At 53.1% G+C, this 27,504-nt stretch overlaps 1 protein-coding gene across 3 annotated transcripts in view; it reads right to left on the bottom strand.

Moving 5' to 3' along the window:
- TSPAN11 (tetraspanin 11) overlaps positions 1 to 27,504 on the bottom strand; it is a 79,902-nt gene that overhangs the window by 9,442 nt on the left and 42,956 nt on the right. For all 3 annotated transcript variants that reach the window (XM_017515255.2, XM_017515253.2, XM_017515254.2), the window contains 5 exons: positions 21,549 to 21,740; positions 6,658 to 6,732; positions 5,361 to 5,465; positions 2,062 to 2,220; positions 1,612 to 1,698 (listed from right to left, as the gene is read on the bottom strand). In XM_017515255.2, coding sequence (XP_017370744.1) covers positions 1,612 to 1,698; positions 2,062 to 2,220; positions 5,361 to 5,465; positions 6,658 to 6,732; positions 21,549 to 21,740 — 618 coding nt within the window. The remainder of the gene's footprint in view (positions 1 to 1,611; positions 1,699 to 2,061; positions 2,221 to 5,360; positions 5,466 to 6,657; positions 6,733 to 21,548; positions 21,741 to 27,504) is intronic.

Below are 27,504 nucleotides of genomic sequence, written 5' to 3'. Positions count from 1 at the left end.
CCTCTACTAAGAATACAAAATTAGCTGGCGTGGTGGTACACACCTATAATCCCAGCTACCTGGGAGGCTGAGGCAGGATAATTGCTTGAACTTGGGAGGCAGAGGTTGCAGTGAGCTGAGATTATATCACCATATTCCAGCCTAGGCAACAGTGTAAGACTCTGTCTCAAAAAAAAAAAAAAAAAAAAAAAGCAAAGAACACTACTCCTTGTCTGGCCTGCATCTCAGGTTGTTGTGTGGACCCAATGAGAGGAAGAATTAGAAATCCTCTGAAGTCTACAGAAAACTGGAGAAAGACAGCTTCCATTTGTGGAGGCCCTCCTACCTGCCAGGTGCTTGGTAAGTGGGTCATGGGCGTCGCCTTGTTTTCAGACCTTAAGAGCTGGGGAAATGGTCCACATTATGCAGATGAAGAAGTCAGTGGACAGGGAAGTTAAGTAGCTCAGAGTTACATAGGAGCAGAGCCAGGGCTGGACCCAGGCCTTCTGAGGCCAAAGCCTCTGCTCCTCCCCTCTCTAGACGGTGCCCAGCCCTGGAGTGGGAGGGGCTGTGCAGGACAGCAAGACTCTAGGACAGCCCACACTCAGCTCCTGCTGAGGGGAAGCAGGAGTGCCCTTGAGGTGGGGACTGCAGGGGCCCTTGCTGCTGAGGAGTCCCTCCTGGCTCCCCTCCTTCGGATTCTTGACTAGCGCAACCTGACAGAGTCACCCTGATTTCCTTTGGAGGCAGCCAGTAGGGAGAGTACAGGGAGAAATGGGAGCCAAAGACATTGCTCATCCTCAGGGAGACAGCTGGATGAGTGCATGTGCACACACACACACAGAGTCACTGTCTTGGACACCAAAATCCATGGGTGCTCAAGTTCCTGACATAAAATGGTGCAATATTTGCACATAACCTATGCACATCCTCCCATATATTATACTTTAGCTCATCTTTAGTCTACTTATAATACCTCATACAGTATAAATGCTATGTAAATAGCTGGTACATTGCATTGCTCAGGGAATGATGACAAGGTTGTTCAGTGTAGACAAATGTAGTCGTCCATTTTTGGGGGATATTTTTTTATCTACAGTTGGTTGAATTCACGATGCAGAACCCATGGACCTGGAGGACTGACTACATACACACAAACACACATGCACACACACAAAGGAACAAATGCAGATACGTACACACAAAGGAACAAATGCAGATACGTGCACACACACACATGCACAAGCACCCTGAACACATATATGTGCATACAACCCCAACCACATGGACCCAGATGCATGCAGACACATGTGGCACAGATGGCTTACACACTCACCCCTGCGTGCACACGGGGTGCATGCACATGCCTGAGCCCACACTCACACTCCTCCCAGGTCCCTGTTCCTGACAAGTTCATGTTGTCCCCAGGTATCTTCCTTCATGTTCCCTGGGGGAAAGACTGACCGTGGGATTCAGCCTTAGTTGCAGAGGGAAGGGGAGAGAAGAGAGCAGGGTAGGGCACAGGTGTGCAAAGGGTCAGCTAGCTCAGCCCAGGCAGTTACTGAAGACCTCTGTCAATGGGAGAGGGGTTCCAAGTCCTTCCACCCCACCAGTCCCTGCACTGCAACTCACCTGCAGGCAGGCCACCCCAATGCCCACCGCCCCCATGAGCAGCAGGTGGTCGGCCAGGAACTGCTCCAGCTTGGTGAGGCAGCCTCCCTGTAAGAGATGGGCAGGTGACGTGGCCATGGGCCAGGAGCGAGGATGGGCAGGGAGGAAGGGCGGGCTGTCACTGCAGCAGAGTCTGAGGACAAGCCAGAGGACTCATGGGCTGAACCCAACCCTGAATTGGTCAGAGGCTACTTGAATGGCCCCAGGGGCATGCTGTGGTGTCCTAGACTCTCCAGTATGAGTCGCTTGTCCCAGGACTTTGTAGAGACCCTGGAAAGCTCCAGGCACTGTGGGCTTATGGCCAAGGAGCACGTATGTCCTGCTTTTCCCATACCCATCTGCCTTTTGGGGGCTCCTGAACGGCCAGGCTGGGGCCCTCTCGTCACCCCCAGCTTGAGCTTGGATGCTCACCTCCACCTTATAGATGTTGGAGGGGTGGGCCCGCCGGCCGCAGCGCACCACCACTGTCTTGCAGCAGCTGTCAGGCACCCAGCGGCCCTCGGCCTCCCGCGACAGGATGTATGTGCTGCGCTGCCAGTCGGCTGAGCTGTTGCTTCCGCAGCACTTGAACTGGAGGCAGAGGCAGAGGCTGGAGGTGAGAGGCCTGTGTAGGGTTCCAGGGCTGCAGGACACATTATTCAATACTAACCCAACCCCTGTTTGTCTGCCTGAACCATGGTTAGTATTTGTATCATATGTTTTCCCTTCCCTTGCTTTGAGCAGAGAGCTGGTCGCTCTAACACTCTTAGACTCAGTGCTAACTGCTTGCAGGACACCTGCTTGCCAGCTTTTTTTTTTCTTTTTTTTTTCTGACTCATAGTCTTGCTTTGTCACCCAAGCTGGAGTGCAGTGGTGCAATCTCAGCTCATTGCAACCTCCACCTCCTGGGTTCAAGCGATTCTCCTGCCTCAGCCTCCCAAGTAGCTGGGATTACAGGCACACGCCACCACACCTGGCTAATTTTTGTATTTTTAGTAGAGACGGGGTTTCACCATGTTGACCAGGATGGTCTCAATCTGTGGACCTCGTGATCCGCCTGCCTTGGCCTCCCAAAGTGCTGGGATTACAGGTGTGAGTCTTTTTAGCCACACAAGTCCTTTAATGCCGGGTGCCTTGGTGGCAGAGCAGGTCTGCAAGGTGAGTCCCCAGAGAGTGAGGCTGTGTACCACGGGGTGACAGAGCCCAGGGTGTGGGCAAAACCACAAGGTGGGGGAGTTTCCTGGCCACCCAGGAGTCAGGACACAGGGACAGGGATCCAGCCTGGCTAGAGGCTCCCGGCTCCCATTCAGGCTTTGACGTCTCAGAACCCCAGCCAGCCCACGGCACTGGCAGACCAGGGTCAGTCAGAGGGGCTGTCGTGAGTGCTAAGACCTGGGGCCGTCTGCACCACTCCAGGGCAGGGAAGTGCCAGCCCAGTTGTAAAATGATTCCAAGACAGTGGACACCGGTTACTTCTTGCCTTTCCCAGTTGCAGCACTGAGATTCAAAGCCCCTGCACAGGACAGAACAGGCTGCTGTGAGGCTATCGCTGGTGTGTGTCTGGGGATGGGAGGGGTGGAGGTATGTTTAGATCAACTCACAAGAGATTGCTGGGCAGCTGCTATGTGCCTGGAGTGAAGAACCCTGAGTAAGGCATGGGGCCTAGTCTCGGGTAGCTCAGCATCCACTGTCATGCAGTAGGAGGTAATAGAAGCTTATGTGTGGCACAGAGGAGGAAGGGGTTAGTGCTCTGTCCAGGGCCAGGAGAGAGCCACAGGGTGAACAGGGGCCCCAGGAGTTGAGGAGAGCCTGACGGCACACAGACAGCGCGGAGACAGGCACAGCGTGCACAAGGAGTCACGGGGGAACTGCGCATTCCACGTGACTCTGCCCATCTGTGCTGGTTTCGCCGGATGGCTGTGTCATTTGTAAAGTGCAGACAACAAAAGTACCCCCATGCCAGGCTGTTGTGAGGACTGAAAGAGGTGACTCACATAAAGCACTTAGAAGAGAGCCTGCCGCCAAGTCAGTGGTGAAGGAGAGACGCTTACTTCCACCATCACTATTGTGTGAATACAGCATCGTGTGTCTGTCATTTACATCCACGTGGCGCTGCTGGAGGGCCCAGTGCTGGCCCTGGCTCTGCAGCCACTGCTTTCTCGGGGCTTGGTCTCCTGGCTGAGACGTGGCTTGGGGTTCTAAGTGTTCCTGGCCTATATGAGGGCGGTGTCTGCATGCACAGATGCCCTGCAGGTCTCCATCAGCGACCCAGCCTCCGCTCTTAGCTGTGCCTTTCCTCATCTGCCCCTAGCCCTGACCTGCTGCTCCCATCCTCTTCACTTAATCAAACCCCACCTCTGCTCCATGGCGGCCTCCCCACCTCCCCTGCTCTCTCTTCTGAGGGTGGTCCAGCCTTGCACTGACTGCTGTGTGTCCAGCTTCCCTGAGGGCAGGGATCCTGACCTGTTCCCTCTTTTTCTAGCACAGTTCCTCATAGGTGAGGCCCAGCGGGTGGAGTGCACACTTAGTTTGTACAGGGCTGACCAGCAGTGTGTGCTGCCTCATCTTGGTCCTGAGCTGAGCCCATGGGTGCAAGTGTACCTGTGGGCATGCACTTGCGTGTACATGTGGGTCCCAGGCCACTATTTCAGAGAAGAGACTCCTCCGTGCAGCCCCCATTGGGAGCTGGGCCAGTGTCTTGGAGAGATGGGAGGGGCCCTGAGTCATGATGCCCCTGGGGCTCAGAGCTTGGTACTTCTACTTCCGCTACTTGCCTGACGTTCCCGGGGGGCAAGATCAAGGCCTCAGGTCTAGGGAGTGGGGGTGAGGAATGGGGTGGCAGAGAGAAGGGGGACCAGAGTGGGCAGGGGGCACTGCCTCGAATTATCTGACATGAACACTTCTGGATCCTGAGCAGCGCCGTCCAGGAGAACGTTCTGCAATGAAGGCGGCGTCCTACATCTGTCTGTGCTGTCCAATTGGAGCTCACTGGATACATGGGCTAACGAGCACTGGAAATGCGGTTGGTGTGACTGAGGAATTGAATGTTGTATTTAACCGAGCTGGAAACAGCCACATGTGGGTGGTGGTGGCTGCCGTATTGGACAGGACAGCTCTGAGGTCCATTTGCTCGTGTCCCCTGCGTCTGGTCAGGCCAGTGGGTGTCCCTGGACAGATTTGCTGCGACTCTTCTTGGAAAGGAGAAAAGCTTTCTGTCCCCCAGCATTCTGCCTGATGGTTTGCACTGGAAGGTTTTGGGGCAGTGTAACTGAAATTCTTCTGCTGGCTACAGCTCACTCTTATAGAACTGCAGCAGCCAGCTCTCCGAGGAAGGAGGAAGGCAGCCCTACGGGTGGAAGCAGGCTGGGGAGGAGCTTCCTGGCCCAGATCTTGGCAGGAGATGGAGTTCTCCTGGCACAGACAGATTCTTGGCCAGAGAGGCCCCAGAGGCCCCAGAATGGGAAGGCAGAAGGGGTGGGATCTGGAGGAGGTCGTCGGGGAAGGAGAGGAACCGGGCTTCAGCAGGTACTTTTCATGGCGGGTGAGGACATCTACAGATGTGATCATATTTAATGCTCATATGCCCTAAAGAGGCTTCATTTTTAGGATGTGACATCTGAAGCTCAGAGAGGGTAAGTAACTTCCCTAGGGTCACACAGACAGGAAAGAACAGAGTCAGTGTTTGAACCCATGTGGGCCTGGCCTTCAAGGCCATGTGGGGCACGGCTTACATCCTGCTGGAGCCGGTCTACTGAGGCGGTGATCTGCGTGGCTCCCGGCTGCCCGTAGTTCTTGGTCAGAGTCTGGTTCAAGTGCTGCTTTAGTTCATCACTCAGCTGAGGAGGGCGGGAGTGAAGGTGCCATCAATGGGACCAGCCCCACCCTGCCCTGGCACCAGGCCCACTCCCAAGCCTCCCCAGCTAATTCTAGAATACTGTGGACTGCAGATGATGCGATGATGCAGAGGTTTCTCAGCAGTGGAAGGGACCATCAGCCAGAGACAGTGCAGAAGACGGCCATGGAGAGGAGGTTGCAAAAGCCGGGCCCCTGCTTAGGGCAAAGGTGTAACGGACAGAGCTGAGAGGCTGGGGAGACGGCTCAGGTAAAGGGTCACATCCAGAAGCTGGTGGGTAGTGGCAGTGAGGCCAGACATAGGGTGCTTTAAAATGTCTGTTGATCTTAACTGTGATCATGAGGTGACACTGAAAATATTTACAGTTGGGCCGGGTGTGGTGACTCATGCCTGTAATCCCAGCACTTTGGGAGGCTGAGGCAGGTGGATCACCTGAGGGCAGGAGTTCGAGACCAGCCTGGCCAACATGGCAAACCCCGTCTCTACTAAAAAATACAAAAAATAGGTGGGTGTGGTGGCAGGCACCTATAATCCCAGCTACTCAGGAGGTTGAGGCAGGAGAATCACTTGAACCCGGGAGGCAGAGGTTTCAGTGAGCTGAGATTATGCCACTGCACTCCAGCCTGGGAGACAGAGCAAGACTCCATCTCAAAGGAAAAAAAAAAAAATTATAATTTCAAGCACTGGCTTGAAAAACCAGCAGGGTTGCACTCTTTCTACCGGCCAAACATTACCCCAGTCGTGACCTCAAATCTCTGATTCAGAGGGCTCAAGTGGGGAGTGGATGGGACACACTCCATCCTTGTCCAAGCCAGGCAGGCAAGGCCTGATCCTGTTCAGGGTCTGGCATGTGATCCTGGCCCAGGCCTTTCTTCTTGGATGTCTCTGACAGATGGATTCATCCTCTAGACCATCCTTGGAAGTGGGGAAGGATGAGCCAATGTCCCATGGGAAACTCCCGTCCCCAGCTCCCACATGGAAGACATCAGCATCAACAGATGCAGCACAGAATTGCTGGAGCCGGGATGCAGGTGTGCGGGGGGATTGCCGGGGCCTGGGAAACAGGACCACCCCTGCGCCTGCCTCAGCTTCCCTCATCACAGTGCAAACCTCCCCACCCACACTGCTTCTTCAGGGCACTGACAGAGGATGCAGGAGGAGGAAATGTCACTTACCCTCTGGTAATACACGTGGGCCAAGACTCCCGCCACCAGTTCAACCAGGAAGATGACGAGCAACAGGCAGAAATACTAGGAGCAAGGAGAGAGGAGGGTCACCACTGGGATTGGGACACTGCTATGACAGATGTTTCCCTACAGTGGTGGGGGCAGTAGAGATACCTGCCGGGACCCCTATCAACCATGCCATCTTCCTCCTGGCCGTACTAGCCTCACTGGCTGCTGGCACCAAGTTCCCCACTTACTCCTTCCCTCTTTGGTCAGCTGACAATTCAGTAATGCATCCATCCACCCAACAGGTATTAAATACCTGCTAGATGCCAGATGCCAGATGCCAGGTAGTGTAAGTAAGACAACTATTACTCTCAACGTTATTGATGGTGGGAAGACAGATGAGTGATTGCAATGCTGTGTTACAAATGCAACTATGGGGTACGCTCTAGAAATGGTGGGAGGTTCCTGGTAGGGTGGGCAGTCAGAGAAGGCTTCCTGGAGGTGGTGACACCTAAGTAACATCTTTAAGGATTGAACAGGCATTTGCTAAGTGAAGGAGGGAAGCACATTCTAGGAAGAAGGGAGGACAAGTGAAAAGCCTGGAGTTTGCAGGAAGCATGGGGCATTTGCCTTCAGGGAGTGGAGAATGCCCATGTAGCTGGAGTGCAGGGACCAGGGTGGACTCTGGCAACCAAGCCTTAGGAAAAAGCAAATCAGAGGTCCAGGGAAGGCAGGTGATTCCTGTGTTGTCTTTCAGCCCCAATGCCCATTTCCCGTCCTTCATGCCCCTGCAGGAGTTCTCATTCCTGCTCCACCACTCACAGCCTTGCTGCTGCTGCTGGCTTCCCAGCCCTGCACTCAAGTGTGACCTGTAGGAGGACATGGGCCCTGCTTCCTTCTCACTCCCCCACTGGCTTGCACAGTCAGGGAGGCTCCTGGGATCCTGTTCGACCAACTCTGCTTGCAGGAGCAACAGGTCTAGAAAGCACGTTGGGCCTCCCTCTCTCCCCACCCTGGAAGAGCAGGGATGAAGCCAGCTACAGGCAGCCACAGAGCTCCCAGACAGGGACAAGGGAAGAGAAGAGAGGGGGAGCACTGCTGATCGAAATTGGCCCCACTGCGGGGAAGCTCAGCCTGACTAATAAGCACCTCCGACCTGGGCTGCCCCAGGCACTGCCTGCCCACCCAGCCACAGCAGGGCAGCTACCCATGGTCCCTGAGATGGCTGGATTCTAGGGAAGACCCAGCCTGTGGGTGAGACTGAGACCCTAGGGCTCACTCAGCAGGCAAAGGAGTGTGGGCAGAGGGGATATGGTGGTGGGTGGTGGTGGTGCCCAGGACAGACAGGGGCTGCTGGGCATTTCAGGGGCAACGCTTATTCATGGGCCCATGGGCCTCACCCAACCATCTCCTGCACCACTCAGCAGTGAGCCTGGCATGGGCAGGGATTAAGGAATACAGGAGAGGGGCCATTTCTTTTCACAGGGAAAGAACTGTGCCTGAGAGCAAGGCTTCCTTTCAAAAGAAGTGAATTACCCCCCTCCTCATTACAATTTTGCTGTGTCCTATAATCTCCCAGAGTCACGGACACAGGGAGACTTTCCAGCCTCAGAATAACAGCGTCAGGCCTAGCCCCATCATTTATGGGGCCTGGGCCAAGAGCACAAAAGCAAGGTCCCTGCCCCTTCCTTTCCTACCCCAGGCTCTTCGCTGCACCAAGGAAAACCTCCAGCCGAGAGCCCTGTCTGCCCCTCCCCAGGGTCAGATGCCTGTTGGCCAGGGGTGTGGAGAGGGCTGGGTGTGGTGCAGGCTAGGGGCACACGTGCTAGGGGTCTAGTCAGCCTCAGGACATGCTTGCAGGTGCTGCATGCAGGCGCAGGTCTTCTGGACAGAGGATTTAAGCTCCTGGGTCCCCGCTAGGAGGTCAGGAAGTGGGGAAGGGAGTTGCAGATTCCACAAGGGCACATTCCCTCCACCCTATGGACTTTCCACTCCCTGGGGAGGAGTGTGGATGGAGGAGGGCCCCAGGCCAGGGCCCTGGGTCTGTGTGTGGTACTGAGTGGTATACAGGGTAAGCTGAGGCAGGAGACTGAAGAGAGGGTCTGTGGATGGTCCCTCTGCTTGAGGAGCCTCTGGGAAGCAGGGCCTGACACTGAGGAAGGCTGGGGGAAATGTCCGTGAACTTGGGTTGGGTCCAGTCTCCACCACATGCTGGCTCTAGCTGGGTGGCTGCTAATGCTTTGGTGCAAATTAGAAAAACGTGGCTCAGCAAGAGTTGCATGGGCTGGATTTCAGCCTTCTCTGGTCCCCTCGGGTAGGATGCAAACTTTAGGGCCAATGAGGACCCAATGAGGGGGAAATGTGCTTTCCAGTGATCTGACCTGTCTCCTGCCTTCCCAGAGCTCCAGGTAACACAGCATGAGGGGTGTGGTCCTTGTCAGCCAGTGGCAGGCACAGCCAGCCCATGCCAGGTGTGGTCCCCTGTGAGCCGCTCAGCCCATCGGACAGAACATGGCTACACATTCACACTGACCCCACCCAGAAGGCCCTCCCCTGCCACACGCTGCTGGGCCCTGCAGCTCCTCTCTGACATGCATGCCCCTCCTGCTTGCTCCAAACTTCCCTCCACCACCCCCAACTACGGTGCTGAGGCCGACTCCCTCCCACTGCACAGGACCTAAAGGCACTGATGCTAGTCACTCCCAGAGCCCACTGGGGCATGGGAAGAAGAGGTGATGGAGCGCCCCTAACTGACAGGAACACCCAGGCTGCTGGCAGCTAGGAGGGTCCATCCTGGCATTTCAACATCTTCCTTCTTTCCATCACCACCGTGGGCTGTGAGTCAGGCCCAGAGGATACTCCTGGATAGCTGGCAGTGTCATGCTGCTTCTTGGGGTAAGTCACTGCCCCAGTTGCTATTAAAGACAGGGTGGGGAACAGGGAGGATGGGGAGGCAGAGATGACTGAACTTCGCCTGTTGGTTTAGTGGCTGGATAAGGCAGTACATGCTATTCCACAGGCCTGTTCGGAGGCATCAGACAGGCTCTCTGACTTGCTGGAGTGGTCGGGAGGAGGGGAAGGCGCTCGGCAGGGGCGGCGGTGTGTGGGGATAGCCCTCTCCAGCTTCAGTGTGTAAAGATGCCTAGGAGGGGACTGAGGGCGGGCCTGGGGCTTCAAGGGCACTAAGGCTGGGTGCTGGTGGGCACAGGTGCTGGTTCCAGGCAGCAGCTTCCACAGCAGAGAGGCTGCAGGTGTGTGCCTCACCTGGGCAGGTGTGACGGACCCAGGAGGCGGTGAGACAGGCCCAGATCATCAAGATTCAGCTAGGGGAGGTCATGGGCTCTGACAAACCCCTCACCCCTGCCCTGACACTCTGCAGTTTACCCAGGCTTTCCTGACTCCCTGGGTCTGGCGGGATCATCTCAGGGCCCCTGCAGCCCACGCTGGCTCTGTGTGCAAAGCTGCGAAGTGTTCCTGGTGTTGCTGCACACAGTTCTCTTCACACAGGCTGAGCGTCCAGCCTTCAGGCCTTTGCCCTGCCTGTCCCTCTGCCTGGAATGCAGGGGCCTACCTGTCCTTCCATACCTGGCTCGGCTTAGACATGGCTCCACCAGGCCATCCTTGGGCAGGAGCACCTGCCACTCTCTGCCGTCGGAATGCCTGCAGCGCGCGTCTGCTGTCTCCTGACACCTGCACTCTCTGCTTTGCGTCTTCTCTCCTCAGCTGGACTGGGCTTCACCTATGTGTCCCTCCCCTGCCTGCTGTGCGGTTCCTCAGTGCAGGTCATCACTGGACAAGAGACACAACTTTCCCCATTGCTCTGTAGCAGTACTTTTGCTACAGGTGTTACCACTCTGTCCCCTGGAACTATGAGCTTCGAGGGAATAGGGACCACATCTGAGGTTGCTTCTGGCTCCTCCACCGTGCCTGGTATGGTGCTGGGGTATACTTTCTAACTGAGTACACCTATGAGACAGCAGGGCCAGCTGGAGCATGCCAGCCCCATGCTGGAGACAGTAGCTTCATCTTTTTCTGATCTGAGAGTAGCACAGAACAGTTACTGTAGTTAAATTTGCACCAGTGGTCCTCAGCCTGGCACAATTTTGCACCCAGTGGGTATCTGGCAAAAGGAGTATCTAGAGGGTCGAGGCCTGGATGCTAAGCATCCTACTGGGTGCAGGGCAGTCTCCTGCAGTGAAGAATGATCTGGCCCAAAATGCCAGTAGTGCCGAGGTTGCAAAATCCTGGGTCGCACATTTACCTTCAGATTCTCAGGCTGATGCTGAGACTTGATTTGCTTATGTTTCACTCTTGTTGCCCAGGCTGGAGTGCAATGGCATGATCTCTGCTGCAACCTCCGCCTCCTGAGTTCAAGCGATTCTCCTGCCTCAGTCTTCTGAGTAGCTGGGATTACAGGTGCCTGCCACCACCCTCGGTTAATTTTTTGTATTTTTAGTAGAGATGGGGTCACACCATGATGGCCAGGTTGGTCTTGAACTCCTGACCTCAGGTGATCCGCCTGCCTTGGCCTCCCAAAGTGCTGGGATTACAGGTGTGAGCCACTGCACCCATCCCCAAGGAATGTTACCTAGCTCCTGAGGAGCTGGAAACAAACATGGATAGACTTGCATAGCGCTGTACCTGCCTGGGAGGGCAGGAGGCAGGAGGCTGCTGGCCTCGACACAAAGAGGGATCAGGGAAGCCTATATTGCTTCAGCTCACATCCCCATGGTACCCAGGGGCTGGAATTCCATGAGACCAGGCATATCCAAGAGTTCTGAATGCTTCCTTAGGGACCATCTGTTTTCTGAAGCAGCTGTGGATTCTTCCAGTTGCCTCAATGAGCTGATGAGGGGTGTGATGCCATAAGGTTTGTGTAAGGGGTTGACTCTAGGAAGCATGAAGAAGGTTCTGGAAATACTCTTTGCTGTCTTTAAGTTGGGTTTGGTGTTTTTTGAATTAGTATACAAAACTCAACAATAAGAAATTCTCAGATAGCCCATATATCCATGTAGTTAAATTTCACTGGACCTCATGCTGTCCTGTTTTCCCAGCTCACTGTGCCAGGGAGGGCCCACACTCCACCAACACAGCCCAGAATTCTCTTCAGGGAGTCCCCAGAATCACTGGCCCATGGCTTAGGAGGCAATACCTCAACTCAGAGTGGGCTGGCCTTGCTTCTCAAAACTTTAGTAGAGGAGCAGAGGGCATGCAGGTTTTCTGTAGTGGAAGCAATAGACGGGCATCCCTTCCAGCAAAAGAAAAAACCAGCCCTTCCTTGGCAGAGGCAGTGCCTTACTCATCTGCACAGCCCAGCACATGGTTCCCACATGTAACAGTAACAGCCCACGTGTACAAGCTCTCCAGAGGCCAGCGCCCCTCGCAAGCATGTCTCTCCCATCCACCCTCGGAGGAGAGTACTAAGCACTGCTCATCACATTGCCACGTGGGCACGAGCATCAGCCTCACTTCACAGATGAGGACAGGAGCCTAAAGAAGCTAAGTAGCTTGCTGGAGGTCACACAGCAAGTACGCGGTGAGTAAGGAACAGACCCCAGGAGTTCCAGCTGCAGAACCTGTGCTCAGGCCTGCTGCGTGGTGCTGTCCCCACTAATGGAGGAGGGCTGGACAGATGAGCTCACTGGGCTCGCTTAGGGTGGGTCCAGCATTTTAGGCTAGGTATGCTTCAGGTGAACACAGGGGTGTCAATGCTCCCCCGCAAAGGACAGGGTATCAGGAGAGGTGAGGCACGAGTAGGTCAAGATGGAGGGAATAGAGGGAAGCACTCCCTTGGTGCATAAGCATCCATCACTGCCTTGTGGTCAGTCCCCTTCTAGCTGTCCTGGGCACCAGTGGGGCAGGCAAGAGATGTTCCCAGTGGTCCCTCCCCCAGGCAGCAGGCCTTCCTCTTTGTCAAGAATGGCACAAGAGCATCTTTCGCCTGCTTCTCCCTGCTCCTCCACCCCGTGGTCCATCCTGGGTTCATGACCACGGATTCTAGTGCCTGTTTCTGCCCCCTCTGCCCTTTACTTTTTCAGCCCAGTCCGCTCTTCTTACCTCAGAAGCTAGTCACTGTTGTACAGGCCTGTGAAACACTCCTGTGTGTGCACAGAGAGCCGTGCACAGCAAAGCCTCCAGCCTCTGTGCCTTTTGCTCTCACTGTTCCTCCTGCCTGGAATTCCCTGCCCTGACCCCATCTGTGTTCTATTTATCGGCTGCTCAGCCACCAACACTCTCAGCTTAGGCACAGCCTCCATGCATCCCTTCCTGAGCCAGAAGTTTCTCAGCATGGTCTCATTGCTAGCATCCTTGTTTCTGAGCCTCCCTCTGACTCTGGTGCCTCTCTGCTTATCTTGCCCCTGGGCCTGTGTAGAGGCTGATCCCTGCTTGCCCTCCTGGCTCTGATCTGTACCTCATTCTGCCTTCATGGTTCCTGTGCCCTTCATGTGACCTGAACCTTCCCTGCTGATCTCCAGCCCCACTGTGGTTTCTATGACTGGCCTGCCCCTACAGATCCAGGGCTGTCTGTCTGTCCTTCCAAAAGCGAACCCCTATGCTTGGTCTGATGGAAACAGATAATGAGAATTCCAAAGAAAGCTCCTGTAGCATCTGCCCCAGAGCCCTCAGTAAGAACTATCCCATTTCAAAATATGCCAAACTAGGGTAGCGTGTTAAGCATAGAATGGGATCCAAACATTCATCTTTCTCCCTGTACCAAAGTGATTTTATTTCCCATTAATTCTTTAATGGAACAGTTTGAACTAGAAGCAAAATTAGATACTTTCTAAAACTATAGATCCAAAGTGAAGCTAGAATAGCAAAGCGCTCTCTGAACCAAACCAATTTTTTTTTTTAGCATGAGGCATTGCAGGAAATATGCAGAAATATTTCACTGTGACATTAAGGTGAGTGATTAAAAATTGAGTCCTTTTTTTTTTTTTTTTTTTTTTTTGAGATAGGTTCTTACTTTGCCACCCTGGCTGGAGTGCAGTGGTACAATCACGGCTCACTGTAGCCTTGAACTCCTGGGCTCAAGTGATCATCCTATCTCCTAAGTAGCTGGGAGTACAGGTGCATACCACCATGCCTGGGTAATTAAAAAAAGTTTTTTTTTTTTGTAAGATGGGGTCTCACCATGTTGCTCAGGCTGGTCTTGAACTCCTGGCCTCAAGCAATCCTCCCAGCCTGGCCTCCAAAAGGCTAGGGTTATAAGCATGAGCCACCATGCCCCCTGCCAGAAATTGAGTGTTTCGTTGGACTTACATCATGTGGGGGCAAGCTGAGCCCCAGATAGAGATTTGGGGGGCAGATTCACTGAGGCATGAGAGGCAGGGCAGCTCAGCATCAGCTGGTGCCGTCTTTAAGGTAAGTTTGAAGAACTTTATGACATTTGGACTTTCAAAATTTCTCCATTAATTCTGCCACAAAGAAGGGAGCTTCACTGAAGCATTCCTTTTCTGTATGTCCAACCATTCTGCATAGAGATAGTCAGGGTTTGTGAAGCTTCCTGCCAAACCACAGCCAGACAGTCAAGGCAGTCCAGGCAGGCTGGGATGAGAGAGAGGTACTAGCCTATTCTCAGAACGGGGTGGCAACAGCCAAAGAAAACCCAAGACACTGCCAAGGTTAAGTTGCAGGGAGGAGAGCCCAGCCCGAGGCTCCCAGTTGGCTGTGTGTGTGAGAGGATTACAGAGGAAGCCAGAGGGAGGGGCAGGGAGCTCAGAACCACTGCCAAACGGGAAAAGTGAAGCCAGCTGTTTCAGCGGCAATGATCTCAGGTGAATTGTTTTCTGGCAATTAACCATTAACTGCAGTCAGCTCAGAGGTGCAGCTGCCCGCCTGTTTGTGCTGAGAAGAGAGGATGCGGATTTGGGAGCCTTCAGCCACTCCTGTCACTGTTACATGGATGGAGGTAACCTCTACCCCTCCTGGCCCCAGCTCAGGGCTCAACGCCTGGGTCGTCCAGCTGCAACCACACCGGCAGTTGGTATTCAGCCATTCCACCTGAATAGCTGTACAGTGAGGGCTCAAGAGTGTGCTCTGGCCAATGTCCAACACTGACATGTGGTTCTGGGAGCAGAAAAGGGAGCCAGGGCTGGGGTGAAGAGAGCTGGTGGGCAGAGTGAGAGCAGCTGGAAGAGGCAGGGAGGGAAAAAAAACTGGGTCTTGAGGAGGCAGCAAGTCTTCTAGAGGCACATCAAGAAAATGAGCCCCTTCAGTGTCCCAGCCCAAATGTTGGGGGTCTAAGGGGATCACACTGTGTGTGTTCTGGGGGGCAGAGAGGGTCACAGAGGGAGAACACAGTTCCAGAACTGCAAGCCAGAGACAGGCATCTACTAGGCTTCAAGCCAGGATTACTGGGAGCCCAGTCTAAACAGGCTGAGCGGGAGCGGCACCCAGAGTTGGCAGCAGGGCCTGGCCAGCTGGCTGGGGGAAATGAGGGCCAAACCCCCATAGGCAGACACGGCCCAGGGAATTCAGAGGATGCGGGTGTCCAGTGGATTCAGGCATGAGGAAAGTGACCAATTGCCACTTCCTCCCTGAACCCTGGAAGGACCCAGACTTTCCTTTTGGCTGTCTTCTTGCAGGCTGTGGGAGAGACAGTATAGCCTGCAGGCACCTGTGCAAGGGGCAGTGGCAGGGACACCAGGACAGGGCTGGCGATGGGTTCCTAGCAGTGGTAATTAATTCTAGGACAAGACTGGCTATGGGTGGAAACGGAAGGCTCCCAAGGACAAGGAGGGAAGAGGACAGCCTGGAAGCTAGGGAAAGCCCAGAGAGGTGAGAGCCTCTGACCAAATCCAATACAAATTTAAATCACCTGCATGGCCCTTTGCCTTTTAGTACGGGCGCCTCGTGTTCCTCATTAGACTCTAAGCCTAGAACTGGGTCAGAGTCCCCTTTTCCCTCTTTTCCTTCTCACCCTGCCTTCTGTCCAGCAGAGCAGGACATGCCAGGAATGTGCTAGAAATACTTGTGGATGTTGCTGAATTAGGCAGTCCCATCAATGCAATATGGAGCATCCATTAAAGAAAATTGGAGGAAGGTGGTGGTGGAAGCTAATTGGCCGTAGAACCACCCCATCGAGAAAATGCTGCTGGATTGTGGTGATCAGGCACACCTGCTGCAGCCCGAGATGGGTGGATGTCCACACAGACCCTATGAGTCTCTTGAGCAGCCAGCTCTTAGAGATGTCTACATCCTTCTTCCCAAGGAGCCTCCAGGGTTCCAAGGCCACCTGGTCCATTTCCTGCCTGCATTGCATAAGCCACGGTGGATGAGGAAACACCTATGCTGGAGAGAGGTCGGGGCTCCCCAAGCCTTGGCTGTAGAATGCTCCCTTCTACTGCATGGTGGGGGCAGCTGACTGAAAGGTTAAAGAGCCATCAGACAAGGCAAGGCCCACCCTGGAGCTGGGTGGCTGGTGGAACAACACATCAGAACTTGCAGGTAAGAAACGGGCCAGGGAGGACACAGTCCAGTTCCCCTCACCCTGAACTTCCCACCAGCACCAGCGACTTCAGAGGATGTGGCCCAGCTCAGGTTGCAAGGCCCCAGGAGCCACAGGGCTTAGAAAAACCCTTATTTATTTAGGTTCCTTCTTCAGGGAGCTTGGTCATGGTGATGGCAGTGGTGATATGAAAGTTCATTACAGCTACATTTTTACTGTCTTTTTATAATGTGATTCTCTTCCTAAGACCTGAAAATACAACTTCATTATCCTCACATCATCCTGTATAAAATGGCAACACGAGGAGGCAGGCAGAGGCTGAGTGACTTACCCCCAGGTCCCAGAGCAAGCTGGGCAAGCTACGGGAAAACCAGCTTCTGAGCCCAAGCCCAGATATTTTCACCTTTGATTGTGGACCTTAGTGCCCTGGTTGACCAAGTCTTGGCCTATTTGATGGAGGTATGGCAATTCTGGATCCCCTAGTTTTCAGAAATTGGTTTTTAGAATTTTTTATGTTTTAATCCATCCCCTAAATAGAAAAGAATCCCCAATAAAGACCCAGTTTAGTCTGAATCATCCACCATGATCTTCATTTGGCTTAAAATATAAAAGTTTTCAGAGCTCCCATTCAAAACTCTAAAAATATCCCTCTCTTTTGATGTAGGTAGCCTCTGTCCTGGTCATTGGCCTTAGGCTCAGATGGCCTGAATTATCTCTCTTATGCAGTCTTTGCTAAACAAGATCTGGTGTGAATAATTTAAGGCCCATTCCTGTTCCTTCTCAGCAGATTTCCAATATCAAGCTGATCATCATTTCGGCACCAGCAGAGATGTGCTATTTCTGTCCCCGATGGCCACTTCCTTCTTGGGAAAGTGACCCTGAGGTGCTGCAGATGAGCTAGGAGGAAGGGTTGTCCCAGGACAGACGTTGTGCCTGAGTGGAAGCTGGACGGTCCCCTTCTGGGTCATTCCTTGGTAACTCCTCCCCCGCTCCTCCTGATCCAAGATAGATGCACATCATTCAGACACCTGGTCTTTCACCTTTCCCTCTCCTCTGGGACTGCTTTGTCTAGTGATAGACCCACTGCCCTTCTCCTTTGGAGCTTCCCTCACCTGTCGGCTGATTCAAGATTTTAAATGGAAGTTAGACATGGAGGGGACAAAATGAAATGAAACCGAGAAGGAACTGCTAAGAGCCATACAGCACTTTTACACTGCCTTAACCACACCACTGGACTCTAAATGGGAGCCTGGGTTTAAAAATTCCTACTGTGTGAGCACAAGAAAGGTAATAGGTTAACGTTCTTGGTTTAAACAATCAAGTGCTTGATGCTTCAGGGGCTGCTGGGCCCAGATGTGGATTAGTCACGATCTCCTGCTTTACCTCCTGCTCTGTTCTTGGGCCGGTTCCATCATTGGTTCTTTCACAGAGGGGCAGAGAAAGCAAAGAAAGCAGATTCTTGGCCATGGAGTTTGCTGTTTAGCAAACTAGCACCCCAGCAGAGATGCCTGTCTCCACAGTCCTGTGTTGGTGGCTGAGCGCATGTGTGCGTGCATAGGCATGTGTGTGCATGAATGTGTGTGTGTGTGCATGCACACTTTTTTCTGACCAGAGTTTCAAGCTGTTGCCTCCCTGATGTGTCTGTTAGTGACTTAGACCACAGAGATCATCAGTTCTGTGTGGGCTGGGAGTGAACACAGGCAGGTCGCTATAGGAGGGGGTAAAGTGGAACTGAAAAGAAGCAGGGAATCTTGTACCAGCCTGTCCAACAGTTGCTGTGCCCCAGCCATGCCTCAAGCCCCAGAGGGATGACAAGGCTCACTGCTGACGCCCCGAAGTGCAGAAGGGTATGGCAAGAGGTACGCAGCAAGCCTTTAGGCAAACACAAGGCCCTGACCTTCACTGCCTTCACTGACTCTCCACATCTCTCCTGCATGCCCCGGGCACAGGGCTTGGTTCCCTCTGGGCAGTTCATCCAGACTAAGTGACAGTCAGGTTGAGATGCAAAGGCTGAAGACATTCATTCTTCATGGATCAGCCTGGATGGCAGGACAGATTTCATGAATGGATGGTGTAAGAGGAAGTGAGGAATGGGAGGCTGTGCTCAGTGGCTTGGAGAGCACAGTGTGGTCAGGTGCTAAAGCTTAGGCTTCCCATCTGGCCTTTGAGATGGCCAAGGCTAAGAGCTCCTATGATTACACTCTTCTCCAAAAAATCTGATAAATCTGAGTGTCTCCCACTAATGCCTGGGTGACCCACCCACTCACCCAGCCGATGTGTTTCAGCCGGTAACCTTTGAATGGAGCACTGGACTCTGATCCTCAAGTTCCCTTCTAAACTGAATATGCTCTCAACCAGGTGTGCTGTTCTTTCCTTACTATAATGGGAGCAAGGAAGCACTTGGATGCCTGAGGCTTCTAGGGTCCCCCCATATGCCCTTGTCTCCTGCCCTAGTGTTCTGAGCTAGGTGCTGCAGGGAGCCCTCCCTTGTTACCGGCCAGACCTCCAAAAGCTACCGCTCCATGAAGACCTCTGCAGAGGTGGAGAGCAGGGTGTGCCCTGCACGCATCCTCCCCCTTGGCCTCTGGTCCCTCTGCTTCCCATCAGGCTTGGCCTCCCCAGGGAAGCAGATTCTTGGAGGTGATTCCAACGGACTGCAACACACAGTCCAGTTCCAGCCATTACTTGCTCTACATCTCAGCCAGTTTCCTCATCTGGAGAATGGGCGTGAATATGACCTCTTTGGACACAGAATAGTGTGGTTTGTCCAAGCGTGGGCTTGGAGGCAGACCGCATACTGCTTATCAGCAGTGTGTATCATGCATTTTAAAACTTCGTGTTTTCCTGCTGCCTCCACATCCCTATATGCGGGCTGTGTGCACCTGCTGGGGTGACCAGGTGCACCAGTGTGATAGGGCTGGCACTGCTACAAGTTCCCCTTGCTACCCTCCCCTGTGACCCAGTGACATTCAAATGCACCAGTGGACTCTCCTGCCTTTTCTTATGGTTCCACCATGACCCTTAGTGAAAGGGTCTCACCCACTGTCTGTCCCCTGCCTGCTTGGGGGAGCCCTTGTCTTTGGCTCACCTCCTGTGTGATGCCCCCCCCCCCAGCCCAGTGGGGTGTGCAGTGATTCTGTCTAGGACAGGGGTGTCTGATCTTTTGGCTTCCCTGGGCCACACATAAAACATGCTAACGATAGCTCATGAGCTAAAAAAAAAAAAAATCCCCCCAAAATCTCGTAACATTTAGAGAAAGTTTACAGATTTGTGTTGGGCTGCATTCCAAGCCGTCCTGGGCTGCATGGGCCACAGGTTGGACAAGCTAGGTCTAGGACCTAACAGTCTGATAACTCTGCTGTCCTGTGCCTCTCCTGTGACCTCTGTGGCCACACCTTACTGACCATCACCTAAAGGAACACAACCACCAGATGACTCTGGTCAAATTGCTTCACCCACCTCTGCTCACAGTTGCCTTCCTGTGCATACACATAACAAGAGTTGCTGGGCTGGGCACAGTGGCTCACACCTGTAATCACAGCACTTTGGGAGCTGAGACAGGTGGATCATGAGGTCAGGAATTCAAGACCAACTGGGTCAACATGGTGAAACCCTGTCTCTACTAAAAATACAAAAAAGTTAGCTGGGCATGGTGGCAAGCACCTATAATCTCAGCTACTCGGGAGGCTGAGGCACAGAATTGCTTGAACCTAGGAGGCGGAGGCTGCAGTGAGCCAAAATCGTGCCACTGCACTCCAGCCTAGGTGACAGAATGAGGCCCTGTCTCAAAAAAATTGCTGCTCTTTGGGGCGGGACGCGGACTGAGTAAGTTGATGCGCATGAATGTTGAGCACAGTGCTTGCTCCGCACAGAGTTCAGATTACTGGGACTTTGCAGGTTGCTGTAGTGAGGATAGAGCGAGGTGACTCTAGTGAATGGTGGTCATTTGTGTTCTAATTGGGCTCAGGGAGGAATGCAGGGCCTGTTTCTCAGTGCTGCAGGAGGACCACTGGCCTCTACCGGCTCCACAGAACCAGGACAGATGGTCTGGGTCAGAAGGAAGGCGCTTGGTGAGGGCTTCTGAATTCCTTCTTGGGTTGTCCAGAGGTGAGTCTTGTCCTCCCTCAGCAAGATGACCTGACGGAAGGAGGCAGGTAAGAGCACAAGGCTCAGCAGCCTGCTCATGGGCAGACCTCCAGGTGTCAGGGCCAGAGGCTCAGCCTAAAGCCTGAGGCCAAGCTGAAGGCCCTGCTTGCTAAGGGGTGCAGAGCCGGCCAGGACAGACAGGCTTGCTGACACTGAGAGGAGAAGGGTCTCTCTCTGGGCCCAACTGTACTGGTCCCCATAAGCCTCGGTCCCCATAAGGTCTGGTCAGTGCCACGCAGAGGGAACACCCCCAGGCTGCGCTACATGCCTAGTTTTACTCAGTCACATCACATGTCTTCATCCAGATACATTGGTCAGATCTGGGATGTGTCACATGGCTCTCAAGGGCCTCGGCTGACCGACTGCATTGCCCTGCTGGAAATCCTCACGGTAGGCCCCATGTAGGAGTAGGTGGTGGTGTGGCTGGCTCTCTGCTAGAAAAGAGCTTAAAACCCATACTCTGGGGGCCTTCACTTTAGGAGACAAATCAACCCATGTGAACACATGGGCCTAATTTAGATTCTAACTCAAACGTAAATAAAACAACAATGGTTTGTGGGTCAACTGGGAAGATGTGAAATTCCTGGTTATTTTGTGATATTAAGGAATGACTGTTAATGGTTTTGAAGTGTGATAATGGTAATGTTATATTTTCTAAAAGAGGGTCCTTAAGTTTTAGAGGTACACACTAAAACATTGACAGATGACAGGCTGTCAGGGACCATTTCAGAATCCCCTGGGGTTAGGAAGTGGGCAGGTGAGGGTGTGGACAGAACCAGGACTGGCTTTGAGATGGTAACTGTTGAGCTCTGGGTGACGGGAAGACAGAGCTTCATGAAAAGCACACTTTATTTGTGCATATCTTTGAAAGTTGCCATAATAAAATTTAGGAGGAGGAGGAAGATGAGGGAGGAGGGAGAAGGGGAGAGGGGAGAAGTAGGAGGAGGAGAAGGAAAAGGGATAGGGAGGAGGGGAAGGGTAAGTAGAGGAAGGAGAAGGAGTGGAGCAGGAAGAAGAGGAGATGAAGAAATAGAGGGAGGAAGGGGCCGAAGGGGAGTGGGAGGAGACGGACATGGAGGTGTGGGGTAGGAGCTGCTGCTGCAGTGACCCAGATGGCCCTGCTTGTTTAGGTCTAAGAACCTGGAGACCATCGTAAACAGGAGACGCCACCCTGTCTCTGGCTCTCCCACAGCCTCAGCCCCTCCCATTCCAGGGCTGGGGCCCCTCTCACTTGCTGGGAAGCCAACTGAGTGGTGCAGGGCTCCCCCTCCCTGTAGAGCACAGGGCAGGCACTGACCGTGGAGAGGCAGCCCTTCTGCTCCCGGAGGATGGTACCGAAGCCGAGGAAGCCGGTGGCCATGACAAGTGCGCCCGCGAAGATGAGGATGTAGGCGGAGGTGGCAAAGGTGCTAGAGGCCAGGACGCTGAGGTAGCCACTCTTCTCCACCAGGGTCCAGACGCCCACGGCCAGGACGGCTGCTCCCCCGACCTGCAGGACACCACTGAGTTAGAGCAGGGGGCGGGCGGGGGCCTCAGCAGCTACCATTCATTCAGTGCCCACAGGGTGCCAGGGTCTTCTCCTGCACTGGCTCAGTCAGTGAGAATGGCGTGGTTATCCAATTTTATAGATGAGGAAACTGAGGCTGAGAGAGGTTAGGAGACTTGTTCAAGATAAGCAACCTGAAGAGCCAGGTTTTGAGTCCAGGTCTGTGAATTCAGTGCTTTTTACTGTGGTGGCCTATTGCGTATGAGGCCGGGGAGAGGACAGCAGTTTCAGGGTTGACCAACATATCTGAGACCCTTCACCTCCCAGCTTTTCACCTCCCCAACTCCTGCCACCCCCGGCTCCTCTCCCCTCAGTGCACTCCCTCCCCCTGCCCCACTTCCCTCCCCCCGCCCCACTTCCCCAGTGGGACTGAGCAACACCCCTTGTTTAAATCTTATGTTTGCCGATTGGGGAAGCACAGCTGGGCTTTTTATCCCTATTCTACAGAGGAAGAAACTGAGACCCATGGAGGAAAGGTAAATTGTCCAAGGTCTTGCCTGTAGTTGAGGGCAGGGGCAGAGGCAGGACGAGAGTTCCGAGCCCAGGGCCTGCCCACTCAGTCACACTGCCTCTATGATCAAAGAGCCAGGGGGCTTGACAGGCTGGAGCTGCCTGGACTGCAAGAGGAGAAATTTTTTGCTAACTGTCTGACTCCCCTTTGGTCCTGAGAAGGGGGCAGGGATAGGACACTCCTGATTTGCAGATGGGGGGATGCCTCCTTAGAAACTGGTGTACTTGGGAAATATAGCAGGGATGGCTCAGCTTGACTGGCTCTATTTGCAATGAAGACAAGTAACTCTTTCTGTGACTCTTAGACCCAGCAGAGCATAATGTATGTGTATGTACACACGCACAGCATCTTCAGGGTACCAGATGGGGAGTACTAGGGTGTTTGCCCAGGATTTGGGGACAGGACCCCAAGACTCCTGACCCTCTCTGCCATCTGCTCCTGGGAAGATGGCCTTCTGCCCGCTAGTCTCCCTGTCCCCATTTAAGGATGGGTCTCTTTCCTTTGATGGATGTCGGATGCTTCCTCAAGGGGTCCTGGGCATGCTCAAAGCTAGAGAAGTGCCCTAGGTTCTGTCCATGCCCCCCTTGAGCCTTGTCACTGAGAGGAGCTCCCCATCTGCCCCAGGAAGACTCCACACAACCTACTCTGTCATTTCCTAGTTTTCTGTTCTGGGCAGTCACAGACATCCGTTGAGCAAGTGAACATGTATTTACCATTTTCTCTTCTGAGCTTGGCAACAGCTCTGTGAATATGGGGCAGGGTGGCAGGGCACATATTCTCTGTTGTGCAGATGAGGAAATTGAGGCTTGAGGGGAATAAGAATGTGCCCAAGATGACACCATTAGAGTTTCAGAATTGAGATTAAAACCTACATCTCCGGAGAGCAAATCCAGGACTCTGTCCCCAGATCCCACCCCAGTGATGCCCTCAAGTCATGTCACTCCCCTGCTGGGGCTCAAGTCCTCCGCCTTCTCTGCCACCTGTCTTAGATCCCACAGACTGGGCTGGGCCTGCTCCGCTACTTCTGCGTCTTTAGTAGGTGCTATTTCTTCAAAGTGTCATAGTACCTCCATTGGCACCTCCAGCAGGTGGAAGAACACCATCAGGGCTATGGCAAACAGAATGGGAGCAGCTACCATGCAGATTTCTTCAGTTCCATGATGCACACATTTTTCCCTCACATTTTAACATCTCTAAAATTGGGATGTATCTTATGACTGACAGTATTTAACAGTTATACTTGGCAGCAGGTTTTCTTAGTGGTACAAAAAACAATAATGTATCGTACCACTGATGATATCTTAGATTCAGTGAAATCCTAGAATACAATAGGCTTTTAAATTCTCTGTGGGTATAGGTTATCTCATACAATCTCCATGACTAGTGAGGGATTTCCTGAGTTTGGGTCAACAAAATTGTGTAAAATGAGGGTTTGCAGCCAAATATCCTGTAAAGAATTCTTTCTTCCCCCTACAGCATGTCTGGAAGGCTTAGGTGAGGGTCCTAACTTTGTATAACTAGCGGTGTGACCTAAACATGGTCTTTTAACCTCTCTGGACCTCAGCTTCTTCATCTCTCAAATAAGGGAGTTGTATTAGATCAGTGGTTTCCAACCTATAACCACTGGGAACCCCTTTGAATACTTTCCCCTGTGGATCTAATGTTTTAAGGGCCTCCACCTCTCCCCCAGAGTGTTACATCCTTAGGTAAGGAATGAGAAGGTTTCAGTCATTCAGGGGGCCACCTCCTTGGGACATGGTCAGCTCTTTAGAAAACAAGCTTTCCTCTGGGTCAGAAAATTAACACTGCTCACTGTTGGATGGTCACCAGAGGGGCTCACGGGAGGGCAGAAGTCAGCAGCCTGGGTTCTAGTTCTGCCTGTGCCCCTGACTAGCCACATGACTGTGGGACAGAAAGCAGCCCCTCTAAGCCTCAGTTTCTTCATCTGTAAACTGGAGGCACTGAATGGGAATACCTCTGAGGTTCCTTCCACGTGGTTAAACTGTCCCTGTTAGTACCGAGGGTCAAGTTTCTGCCAAACCACCTCTGGCAAGATGGTTCTGAACCAGTGGCTCAAGGCTGTCACTAAAGTCACCTGGAAACTGCTTCAGTCAGCAGAGAGGAGGAAGAGGGACTGATGGGGCAGGGAGAGATCTGACTCCAGTGAGCTACTCAAAAGCCATTGGCATACAGTTGATTCAATAGTATTTGGCTCTTTTCAGAAACTGGCGTAATTTTCCACGGGGGTAATAACTACATTTTTTTTCTTTTTTCTCGCACTGTTGCCCAGCCTGGAGAACAGTGGTGTGATCTCAGCTCGCTGCAACTTCCACCTCCCAGGTCAAGTGTTTCTCCCTCCTCAGCCTTCCGAGTAGCTGTGATTAGGGGCGTGCACCACCACGTCTGGCTAATTTTTGTATTTTTAGTAGAAACAGGGTTTCACCATGTTGGCCAGGCTGGTCTCGAACTCCTGACCTCTGGTGATCCATCTGCCTTGGCCTCCCAAAGTGCTGGGATTACAGGTGTGAGCCACTGCCTGGGCAATAACTACATTTTCAAAGCCATAGCCTGTGGCCAACTAGCCAGCAAGCCCTGCAGAGGGTGAAGCCAGGCAATGAGGATGCAAGCTGAGCTGGCTGGGAGGGGTGGAGCAGGTTACCCCTGCTGTGTAATTTTAGGAACTTCCCATTCATAGGAAACACGACGGGGTGAAGCATTAGCCTGAGAAATGCATGCCTGGCACTCAGAGAAGCTCGTTCATGAGGAGGGCGAGCAGCAGTGCCTGATGCCCACTTGTGTGCCCTCCTGGGGAGCTCGGTTGCTTGGGCGTGGGACAGGGGTGCCATCCACCCTGCCTGCCTGTGGGCATACGGCTGAGCTGTGCTCTACTGGGGCTGCAGCCCGGGGTTCAGCTGATTCTTCTGATGTGGGAATGGGAAGCTGTTCTTTAAAAGAAACTGAGCCTTGTTCAGACCTAGTCTCCCAGTCCTCTCCCTGAGCCTCCATGCTGTGTTTGCTCCCCAAATTAGACCCATTCTTTTCTTCTTCATAGCAGAAGTCACCCGGGTGACTAAAGACCCTGACTAAGTCAGATATTGGGGCAGGGACAGTGGCAGTATGGGTCCCATGACAGCCCAAGAGCCTGACGTCACTGTAGCAGGTGCACATTGGGTACTGGTTGAAAGAATGAGAATAACCAAGCATCAGTCTAGCCTTAATATTCTTAGGGTCCAACCCCAGCCTTTCCAGGAGACTCTTCCTAATGACCCAGAGAAAAAGCCAATTCCCCTCTGGGACTGCTGGGACTTTGTGGACTGCCCCTTTAAAATCAAAACAACCATAAAGCAGGAAAGAGGAACACTAGCTGTTGCCCCAGGAGCTCAGCAGACTGAGGCAGGTGGGGGAGCAGATGCCATTTCCACAGCCCTCTAAGAGCCCCATCCACTGAGTCCCACACTTCCTGGGGTGGCTCCCGGGTGCTGGGCCACGTTCTTAGGGGAGTGAGGGGAGATCCCCACCCCCCAGGGCCGAGGGCTGCTGTGAAGTGAGCAGCACCACAGACATGTAGGAAAGGGTTGAACTCACCTGCCCAGGACAGTCAGAGCAGGTGCCACACTCAAAATCTCAAAATGGGCCTTAGAGGGTGTGTAGGAGTTCAAAAGAAGAGGGAGGGCCGAGAGAACAATGTGAGAAAGGTGGGCAGGGATGAGAGAGAGCCTCCCTGAGGCCCACAGGGCTGTTTCACTTATCCAAATCCACACAGCCAATAAACAGAGGGGCTTGGACTGGACACTGTGCTGCGAACAGGAGTTCACCCTGTTTACCACTATGCTAACAGTGCCCGAGTTATTAGGTAACCACACTATTTTCAAGAAAAAGCAACTACTTGGTTCAAAGTGATTAAAACCCAGGTGTGGGGGAAAGAAAGTAGCAAATATGATACCAAAAAGTTAAGGCCAGACTGTAAGAGCCCTGAGGCCATGTGAGAGTTTGGGCTTGGTGCCCTGGGCGTGGGAGCAGATGGGGACGTCTCAGCCAGGGGTGCCGTGGGGAATCAGCCTGTGGGCGGAGCAGAAGCTGGGAGCTGACCACGGTGGGGAATCCAGGTGGGCAGTGTGGTGGGGAGATGGAGACAGGTTGGAGGGCAGAGGGGAATGGTCACATGGTTGTTGCTGAGAGAAGGCGGAGTCTATAGGGACCCTGCAGGGTCTGGGGTGGGTGGGTGATAGTGCCATGGATGAGACTGAGCAGGGAAGAGGAACACAGATGACGAGTGTGGTTCCCATGGGTGAGCTCCTGTCCAGCCCAGAAGGCGATTCAGTCCGGTGTGGGGCTTGGTATGTAGCAGGTGGCCAGCAGATGCAGAGTCTACTATCACCCTGTGCACTGCCTGTCTCCTTGTGCGTTTCCGCCTCCTGAACCATGGGCTCCTCCTCACTGACAGTGGAGAACTCCCCTGCCCAGAGGATCCTCCTTTATTGAGAGTCAAGTTGTCCTGGTTTCTGCCCTATCCCTTTCCTTCCTGCCCATGCTCCTGCTGCCTTGGTTGATGGAATCTTCAACAATAAGCTTGTCATGCTAAGGGCCATTTTCCACCTGGAGGCATCCTTGTTTTTGGCTCTCTGGTTTTAAATAGCCCTTGATAATATAAATCACTACTACTCCTCTGCTGCCTTCCCCAGTCCCATCTACCCCTAAAACAAGAGCAAAATCATGAGTCTTACTGAGTGGTGGAGCTGGGAGGGAACATGAGATCACTTGTTCATCTTCCAAACCCAGCTCAGAGCCCAGAGGAAACCTTCCTTAGAGCTGTCCCCGCCCCCTCTCCCAGCAAACCATTCTGTCCTCTGTCCCAGCTCTGTGTCTTGTACATGGTTCCATAATTACCCTCATCATATCCTATTTTATTGGCTATCTTGTGTGCCTCCTATTTTAGCCTCTTGATTAAACCTCGTTCATCTGTTTTTTAAATTTATGTTATTGCACTTTAGGTTCTGAGGTACATGTGCAGAACATGGAGGACTGTTGTATAGGTACGTACATCACAATGTGATTTGCTGCCTCCATCCCCATCACCTATATCTGGCATTTCTCATCATGTTATCCCTCCCCAACTCCCTACCCCCTGCTGTCCCTCCCGTAACACCCCCAACAGACCCCAGTGTGTGATGCTCCCCTCCCTGTGTCCATGTATTC

This window comes from Cebus imitator, unplaced genomic scaffold (assembly GCF_001604975.1).
Source record: "Cebus imitator isolate Cc_AM_T3 unplaced genomic scaffold, Cebus_imitator-1.0 Scaffold545, whole genome shotgun sequence".
NCBI lineage: Eukaryota > Metazoa > Chordata > Mammalia > Primates > Cebidae > Cebus > Cebus imitator.
This window is presented reverse-complemented; position numbering and strand designations above follow the sequence as displayed.